Source organism: Myzus persicae, unplaced genomic scaffold (assembly GCF_001856785.1).
Source record: "Myzus persicae strain clone G006 unplaced genomic scaffold, MPER_G0061.0, whole genome shotgun sequence".
Classification (NCBI taxonomy): domain Eukaryota; kingdom Metazoa; phylum Arthropoda; class Insecta; order Hemiptera; family Aphididae; genus Myzus; species Myzus persicae.
The window spans coordinates 927,563-938,041 of record NW_019101568.1 but is presented as its reverse complement, the minus strand read 5'-3'; the positions used below and the strand labels follow the sequence as shown (position 1 = coordinate 938,041).

General features: G+C 28.4%; 1 protein-coding gene across 4 annotated transcripts in view; it reads left to right on the top strand.

Annotated features, from left to right (window-relative positions):
- The first annotated feature begins 870 nt into the window (after positions 1 to 870).
- The window catches only part of LOC111029539 (protein FAM102A), a 31,337-nt gene continuing 21,728 nt past the window's right edge, over positions 871 to 10,479 (top strand). For 3 of the 4 annotated variants that reach the window (XM_022308562.1, XM_022308561.1, XM_022308560.1), the window contains exons 1-2: positions 871 to 1,322; positions 1,688 to 1,840. In XM_022308562.1, the coding sequence (XP_022164254.1) occupies positions 1,695 to 1,840 (146 nt within the window). In that variant the 5' untranslated portion in view covers positions 871 to 1,322; positions 1,688 to 1,694. Of the gene's footprint in view, positions 1,323 to 1,687; positions 1,841 to 10,479 lie in introns of those variants that run through there. The other variant, XM_022308559.1, reaches the window with a different exon arrangement.

Here is a 10,479-nt window from a genome sequence, read left to right as displayed (position 1 = left end):
CTCGTTAAACTCGCCACTGGATGGTGTAGTGGGTGCAGATATGTTGGAATATCGCAAGTTTTGGATCACTAGTCAACAAGCATGAAAATGGCAAAATGCCCCTTCGCACCCCTCGAGGACGTGCCTGGGGTTGCCACGGGCCAACATCGTTAGAAAGAGATATTTATATAATTATACTTGTGCAATTGTGCATGTTATGATGGGAATATGAGATCTTAAGTGTCCCTATGCTACCTATCTTTTTCTAAAATTGTTGATAAAACTTCTAGGCGTAAATTGGGCAGAAGAACTTGGGCGGGGGGCTTACTGCTTAGCCCTCTAAAAACTCCTGAAGCGGAAGCCCCTAATAATTTCCAAACTTTGGATGTAAATAATAAATAATAAATTATAAATTATATAAATACGTGTTAATTTATATTTCTTGACAATCCACATTTACGCCTCTCTTTTGTTGTAGTCGTGGTATATACGTATATAATACGTCCATCGTCGTATGATGGCTATGTCTGAGGACTAAGAATTACATACCGTCCGTGATGTGTACCGTTCACAGATGTATACAATTGAATGTATCTGAGGTACCGTCAGCCTTATACCACACTTATATAGTTAGTCTTAAAAATCAATGGTCCTATCCAGGGTTCAAGGCACGGACTAAGAAAATAGTATACCTTAGTCCGTGGTTTAAGGTATATCTTAATTTAAGTTATGTCTTAAACCGTGGTCCTACCCTATACGATGTATTATGCTCGGCAACGCGCTAAAATAATATTATAAATAAAGCAACGTGGGCGGAACTCGTCGGGTAGATGGCGTTGACGCGTGCAATGAAAAACATATGATCGGCGGCGGCGGTGTCTCTGTCTCAGTCGTTGCCATCCGTCCGATATTGTTATTTGTTGTCAAGTGTTATTGTTTTGCCCCGACGGCGACGTCGACTTTCCCGTAGGGATCTGAGTAGCAATTAAATGATGTTTAATATATTATACATATTACATATTTAATATTTATATTATATTTTATGTATATACGTATGTGAACGTTGCACACAATATGTATCAGTGAAATGTGAGTGTGTATTTATGCTGTAGCCGCAAAATCGCACGTCGTCGGTCGTTAGCTAAACATTTTGCATTTTTTAATTTTTACAATAGTTTTCCTATCGTTTTGTGTGCTCGGGAGGGAACCGCCTATAGTCATTTTTTTACATTTATCACATTCTGTACAAACAAATTGAGTGTTGCAGTGTGTTTCTTCTTCTTGTGTCAAGAAACTTCCAGGATATGAAGTCTATGCTGCCTAACGAGTAGACACTCCTGCAGGTATTGTACTTATAACTTACCTATATCATTGGTGTCACAAACTTGTCATCGTTGGTCAATTCCGTCAGTTTTATATTTTTTACTTTTCAATGTTTGTTCGTTGTGCCTTGCACAGCTGTACGTACACACAAATACGCACATAGACACATACCCTCATTTGACATGATTAATGGTTGTAGTATGCATTTTGATTTTCCCTTTCATTGTCACTACATCTTATAATATATTATTTCATTATGAGTAAGTATATATACATTTTGTTTGATTGATCTCTACAACAAGTTGTGATATATTAGTTTGTTACATATGAAATGTGTGATTGTTCAAATTGTATTGCTTTTACTAACATTAATACTCATGTACAGGGTCAAAATGTCATTCATGGTGAAGAAGAAACGATACAAGTTTACTGTTAATCTTTGCCTTGAAGATTTAACAGCCGTCCCATTTGTCAATGCTGTGTTGTTTGCCAAAGTTCGTTTACTGGATGGCGGAAGTTTTAGTGATACTTCATCCAGGTAAGGTTTTTTTTTGAAGATTGTCTATCTACATTTATTATTTTATTAGTAATGTAGTATGCATAAGCATGTAAATACCCACATGATTATAATTTTGGTAAATATGGGTGTTAGTATACTATCGTATAATAAGAAGTGTTTTTACCTGCGGTTTATAATATGTTTTTTATACTAAATTAATAAATAACGTTAGATTTGGATAAAATAAACTAGTTCTAAATTATAACATAGTATCATATATTTTTTATATCTGGCATGGGAGAAAGTGACTTGTAACTTCCAGTTATGAAGTAAAATATTATGAATGGTTATAGGTAGGTACCGCAATAGTAAACTTATATATTATAATTTTTAATTTAAAAAATTTGTATCTAGAATTCATTTTTTTTTTTTATTGTGATTTATTGCATTTATTATAATATTATTGCCTAATAACTGATTATCTTATGTGTTTAATATGACTGTAAAATGGAAATAGTGGTTAAAAGATCCTTACCCTCTTAGGCCCTCCCAAATAATTGTTGGAACAGAATTTAAGTTTAAATGTTAATAATAGTATCCCTATCAATAATGTCTGTATATAGTTAATGATTTCGTCTTTAGTGTTTAGTATAAAACAAAATTACCAACTCCTAATCATTTGGTAATTAAGAAGTGTTAAACATTATTTTACTAATATTATTCTTGTCGGTTAACATTAATAGAAATTATTTTAATGCTTGCAGATTTCCATTTATTTTTTCTAAGCATAGACTATTTTTGTATCTGTTTATGTTCTGATTTTATTCATAAATATTTTTTAAACTTCTACTAACCACAAAGTTGTAATGTATGTTAAACTAATAGAAAGTTTTAACCATTAGGATAATTTTTTTATTTCCATTAGGTATTTGTGACAAAGTTTAATTAAAATTTCAAAACTAATGAGACACTGTTAGTATAAATTGTTGTTGTTTCTTTTTCCCCCCTATTAGTGTGTCTACATTATTAGCCTAAAGTCAGTAAATTAATATTGTAAATTTAATATTGAGCTAAAGACTTATAAGTTTATTCGCATTGAATTAATTCAGTAAGTTTTTAAGAATTAGAAAATTAAAATTTGTTTTATAAGTATTATTGATCATGGACTAATGATACTATTTTGATTTTGTATTATATCATATATTATTATTACTTTCCGAGAATTTCACTATACGTATATATTGTTTAGGTTATTTTTAAACTTAGAAACTTAAGATTTAAATAAATTTGTAATTAGTTTAAACTTTTAAAAGCATATCATGTTAAAAAAAATACTTTTTTAACTAAATGCTGATACTAATAGGCATCTATTATGATTAGAGAGCAGATTTGTAAGTTTTTACATATATATTTTTTGGTTTTATGCAGCTCTACTGAGGTTAATAATCTGGATAAGTTATTCTGTACAGAATTTGTATAAAAAAATGTTTTGTGCATATTAGAGCATATTTTAAAGTTTAAAGAATATTCAGCCTATATTTCTTATTTATATTGTATTATTTATTTTGTTCATACAACGGTCATATTTTTTCATTTCTCAACATTTTAATACACAAGAAAAAAAAAATTGTTTTTTACTTTAAAATGAAAAATGGTAGAAATGTATTGTTTTATAATTTGTTTATAATTAAATTGAACATATTTTAATTTGTTTGATTGTTTTAAGCGTGACTGAATTTATTAATCTACCAAAGAAAAGAGATGCAATAATTATTTTCAAGTTTAGGCATATTATTTGATGGTATATTGGTGTGCAATAAATGGATGGTAAATGTAAATATTATAAAAGTATAAGCTTCAATGGAATATGTCAGAAAATGTTTATGACCTCAGTATTCAAAGTATTACTTATAAAAAAGATACCTAGATATATAATATATTAGCTTAAAATGTATTGGTATTAATATGTTGTACTTTCACTACCTATCATCTGTTCTGTCTTCATGTTAGATTCTCACTCTGTTTACTTTTTTTAGATAAACATAATTTTATTTAAAGTGGCTATCTGTTAATGGTGTGGTATTTTCATATCTAATTCTTATGATAACTTAAATTTAAATAGCATGTACAGGTAGTCAAGGAAATATATTTTGGCTTATTCTCGAATTACATTAATTTATAAGATATTTAAGAATATAATATCCATCAATTTTATATTCAAGGTTATGCAAGTGAGATATTTTGTATTACCTATTAATAAACATTTCGATTTAAAATTAAATATGTCAGCTTATCCCCAATAAATGGCACGTGCAAAATGGATTTTATTCATATTTCCGCTTATGTTTCAAATGTTTTTATATTTATATACCGTGTGACCGTGAAAACAGGGAACACTGTGTAATTAAATTACCTATTTTAATCAGTACCCTATACATATTTTTAAATTATGTTTATGTGACACAAAACTAGACTATATCTTTATACTACATCAATCTTAAGATAGAATTCTAAAATATGTATAGGGTACTGAGTTATAAAGTGTACTCAGTTTTTGCGGTCATCCAATATATTTGAAACTTTTTTAATAATTTATCTAAAAAAGAAAACTTACTCCAATTGTATACCTTTAAAATAAGCTGTACAATGTTATACTGCAGTTGATGGATTGGTCAAATTGTAACCGTTAAAAAATTATCATACCAATATTTTTAGCACTAAAAAATAATATTCTGATCAGAAATCAGTTAAAATTGTGTTCGTTTAAATTTCCTTATTTCTTTTACATTTACAATCTGTTTATAGTTTTTCCTAAGCATAAGGAGCTTACTTATAAAATCAAAATATATTCATCAAAAACTGGAGTTCAAATAAATAAAATGAGACACTTCTGAGGCTCAAAAAAGTAAAGTATCCATCAAAAAAAAATATTAAAAATTCAAAATTCGTATAGTTATTCCAAATATTTGTCTTTTCAAGAATTTGAAACTAAAATTACAATAAATAATATGTTATACTAATACTTATACTAAATAGCCTTTAAATTATCAGCATACCTAGAATTTTTTAACATACATTTTTTTTTAAATTGTACACTAAGTTGATATCTAAATTTAATATATAATATAATCTGTTTTTTTTTTTTTACAAAGTATATATGATAGAGTGAGTCATAAGATGCTCTTTGTTTTTTTTGTTGCTTCTGAGATAACAAGAACTTTATTAGACTTCCTTAAAAAATCAAATACTATATCGTTCTTTGTAAGACTATATACATTGTGAATTGGTATAGAATATTTTACTATAACATTTTCATGTGTTCTGACAAATACGGTTTTAACATTTTTTGTTATTCTTTGATGGCCTGCATGAAGTTCCTTTGCTGTTTAAAAATTAAATACATTTTTGTAGAAATAATTATCAAGAAACTAAAATTAATTGAATTATAAAAATATGGTCCATTTTTATTTTTTTATTACAGATATATTGTTTATTTTGATAAATGTAAGGATGTCTCATAAAAGTTATTTTGAGTTATTTAATGTATGGTAAAATAAATAAATAAAAAATAGGTCTTACTACTTCTGACTCACACTAAATGACATCATTTCATCTAAGTGAGCATTAAATAAATTATTTTATCGGTTACATTATCTTGTATATTTTATACCAGCAGTTCTTAACCTTTTGTAAAACACGGACCCCTGATGAAAGATTTTTGGAAATTATGGGCCCCCTAAAATTTTTCTTATATTGTCACATATTGACTTATGTTAGGTGTTAAGGCTGCCACAGACCCCCGACATAAGTATTGCGGACCCCCAGGGAGCCGCGGACCGCAGGTTAAGAACCTCTGTTTTATACCATTACATTTTAAATATTCTATTCTTCATTTGGTATATCTTTTATTTTATGGTTTTGGCCCTCAAACATGAGGGAGGTTTGTGTTAGCACTACTTCTCCCTATGCATCATTGTTTCATTGTTTTTGTCATTTTATTTTTAGAAATGACTAATGATATTTATCTGTAAAATATAGAATGTAAGATGTACTCATATAAGTATTAAGCAAATGCACATAAATATTCAATGTTAAGTAGAATATGAATTATATGACGGTGCCTATAGCTATTAATAGCCTGTATGAATTTGATAAATATTACTTATCAATTATCGTTCTGTATAGTTTCACACCTGTGATAATTAATTAATGATATATTTGTACTATTAATTAGTATAACATCTGAAATTTCGAACCAAATGTTATGTATGTTTATCACTGTTCATACTCTGTCTATACAGTATATGAAATTTATAGTTTGAAATGTAACAAATCAAGCTGTAAACAAATTTAATATTGAATATATTAATTGTATTAGGAGGGCCTTTTACTTTAAATGTACTTAAACTAAAAACGAGATAAAATACTTTGAACATTTTATCAAGTATAGATAATGATGAAATAAATATTTGGGGTAAATTTTGGTTATTTGATTTTGAAGTACAACAAAATAAGAAAATCGTTACATGAGAAATCTAGTTAGTATCCAATGTAAAAGTTTGAACTTTAAGAGGACGTAATACTGGTATTTGTTGTCTCCGTCATACCAGTACGTTATACAGCAAATTTATGCTCAGCAGAATACTTGTAGCTCCTTTAGTTTAAAAATTAGAGTGAATTGACCTATTTTGGAACTTGATGGTAAGAACATCATCTGTGTTTGTACGTTGCTTTTTACGATAATTCAAATTTTTGGGAAGTTATATGTATATAATATACGATAAATTAAAAATGGTCATAACTCACTTAAAAATTGAATTATTGCAAAAGACCAACGTACATACACAGATAATATTTTAACCATCAAGTTTCATAATAGGTCGATTCACTCTAATTTTTAAACTAAAGGAGCTACTAGTGTTCTGCCGAGCGTAATTTTGCTATATTACGCACTGGTAAGATGGAGACAACAGATACTAGTGTTACGTCCTCTTAAACGCTCATAAACATTTAATTTGACCTTCCAGTGGACATTTTTTTTTTGATAAACTTATGATGAATATCGTATTAGATTTTGAATTCTTAGATATAAAATGATAATTTTTATGAATTTCTTACTCAAAAAAATTTGTGAATTTTCATTTGCATAGTTTTTACGAATTTGATCAAAACTTCTGATCCTCATTAAAAATTACTGTGTATTTATGCTCATTTTTTTTAATTCCCACTAATAACAACTTGCAAGAGACTTTGTATTATCTTTTCAAGTTTTTGACCAAGCAAACATTTTGTATATAAAACAAACAAAAATCGAAAATGTCGTATGCACATAACAATATAGCTCGACATGAGTCCAAATATTTTGAGAATTGGAAGGTGTATAGAAAATGCTAATATAAACATTCAGTGTAAGCTCATGTACCTATGGTAATTTTTTTTAGACCAAAAACCAAAGTCGATTTTTGTAAAATTTCCGTTTTTGCTGAATTTAAATTTTTGTTTTCTGAGTGTTTTTAAAACTACTGGGAATTTTAAATGTTGACCTCCCGAATTCACCTACTAGATTCCCTTTCCCATCGAAATTGGAAATCGAATAATTATTTTGATTATAGGTACTTATTGTGCAGGTATACAGACACACAAAATAATCGCATCATTGTAATCAATTGATTTTCCAGTGTTTATTTTTCTAACTTTCTTAAATGTACCTCCAGTTTAATTTTCGCCGAATTACTATGGTAAACTTTTTATTAGGGGACTTTTTCGCCTAATATCCCCAAAACCAAGAAAACTTGCCATTTTGTTATTAACACATTAATTAATAATTTAAGTTATATTAAAATATATTATAAATATATGTTTTTCTTCCTATTATTGACAAATGTATCACCACCCCCACCCCTAAAAAAGAAAGGCCCTGGTTACGCCACTACCCTCCGTACTAACATTGATATTGTATAAAATATTTCGAAATGCATTTTTAATTAAAAATTTTCAGAATCAAAAACTTAGCGAAAAAATTCACTTGATGATTAATTTTTCTTGATTATATATCAATTTAATTTTAATTTTATGTTCCATATTTTGTTAGTAATATCATTATATAATTCTATTTTTCTATTAACTTTCCCTGGTTAAAATCTCTTTCCACGTGTAACAAATATTGTTAGTATTTACTATTATATGTATAATTCACTATACTTCAGTGATAATATTAATTCCATTCGTCTTTATTTTGTATGAACACACACAACAACCATTAGTGATGGTAAATTAGTTGCTACGTAAATTAACTAAACAAAGAATGTGTGGCAAATGTTTTTGAACTTCACTGAGCTCCATTTGTGTCTGTGGGTATGAAATAATTTCAAAAGTGCGTTTAATTAAGTCGTTAAGCAGCAAACAATAATGTATATTACGCACGAGCTACATATAGATATAAGCTATACGTACAAGCTAACAAGTACTATGGGAGTATGGGACAATTAACAGTCTGTCTAAATGCGTTTTTTTATGATTATTATTTTTTTATAATAGAACTAAACGATTTATTTTGTTGTATTAAAATTGTTATATCGTGTGTTTGACTTAAATGAATAGTATAAACTATAATGCATACATGGTAATAATAGAGATTTTAATATAACGATTTTTAACTACCAATTAGTGTGACCATCGAATCAAATTTTTGTTTTCAAAGGAATACAAATAATAAAAGAATAATGTCATAAATAAAAACCGTTGTTCTTATTCACCTTGGTTCATCGAAAATCATCAATAATTATATTGAATCCGTAGGTATAATCCAATTTCTATAATGTTGCTGTTGAACTGATGCCTCGGTAGTAGGTTTTCATTCGAACCATACTATAATATGTACGTATATAAGTAATACATTGGGTTTGTCTCATTGTCTGTCAGTCTGAAAACAACAAATATATTAGGTGTATTTTTTCATTATATTGATTTTCTCAAAAGAAATTGTCTTTTTTATAAAAAACGTTATTTAATTAATTAAATATATTACCGTCACGAAAATAGTATATAACAAATAAAGCTAAATAAAGAATAATATATAATATATTATAGTAATGATAAAAGTGTAGTTTTTATTTATTAGAAGCTATGCGTGGCATCTATAGGTCAATAATTTAGGGTATTATTTTAGTTTGTTTATTTTATACAATAGGTATCTGAGTACTTCTATGGAACTATACGTGTGATATTAATTACGCTTTGATAACAACAGACATTGTTATCGTCTATATATACATATATATATTATTATGTAGGAAGATAATGTATTGGATATAAATAATGTATAGATCTCGAGATTCTATGGGGCAATCGGATATAATGTATTTTAGTTGTTTATTGGTAAATTATACATGTAACAGTGGACTTGTGTTTGAAATGTTTATTCGCATGCGAACCGGCAGTATTTTTTTCGCACGACAGCTGTGTTTAAATTCAAATACGTAAATGGGAATTAATGGCGTTTAATTTTTACGCAAGTAATGGTCTTCGTGCCATACTGTCGATCCGATTGAAATTTACTCGCGGAGGAAACGTGTAATTTAAATATACCCGCGCAATACAGCTGTATTATATTCGCACACAACGTCTAAAATCTAGGCCACGTGCTAGTCATGGATCATAATTATTACAACCGAATTACTATAGAGAGTCAAAAAAAAACGACCATTGCTATCACCACCTCCTCATATTCCCAATTCAATTTTTACACGACCGTCCGACATTCCGGCTCTCTTAACAATGATATGCAACTATACGAACGTCGCAGGATTAATATACAATATTATAATATCTGCGACGAATTGAATAACAATTAATAACAATAATAACCTTCGTAATAACCTATCTCTTTTCTCTTCGTCGTTTATTGCCTCAAAAATGTTTTTTGTGGCTTTTGCACGGTAAAACACTGTTGTATCCATGAATTGTTTTATAGCCACAGTCGGCGCGAAATAATTATTACCTACATCTAATGAGTCTAATGTATACAAGTGCGGCAGGTTAGGATGAGGCGAGGAGCAGCAGGTGAACGCTGACGTGGTATATACTTTATATTATTATGTGAGTGCTGGTTCCGTCAATATTTTGCATAATAAACATATGATATTTGTAAATTGTATCTGTGTATTATGCACAGTAGTAAACCAACTTTTAAAACAATGTATATGTTTCGTAAAATCTATAAGTGTTAATTTTCTACCTTATTTATGGGTATTCTAGTATCTACTATATATGCGCTTCGCACGCGCGCAACTTACTAGTTGATGTTTTAATTTTTGTTGTTACCGCTGTACAATTATGTTGTTACTATAGTTACTATACAGGGCGATACCTGATTACCCAAGCATGCTCATCACCATTTTTTCGTTGTATATTACATTTATTGAAATTTTCATGTTTTTGAATTTTTTTATATTCTATTAAAGATCATATTTTAAAATTCTTGAGATTTTCTATATTACTTTAGAAATGACTTGTGAGGATACAAACTTCCATTTTTCAAATAAATACTTTCCTTTTTTACTGTAAATTATTTTGTGTATGTAATTTTTTTATTAGTTTTGATGTACCTACTTAATTTAAAATTCGAACGAGTAGTTTTTGAGTTATTAACATATTTATTCTAAGGATAATAGGCCTTA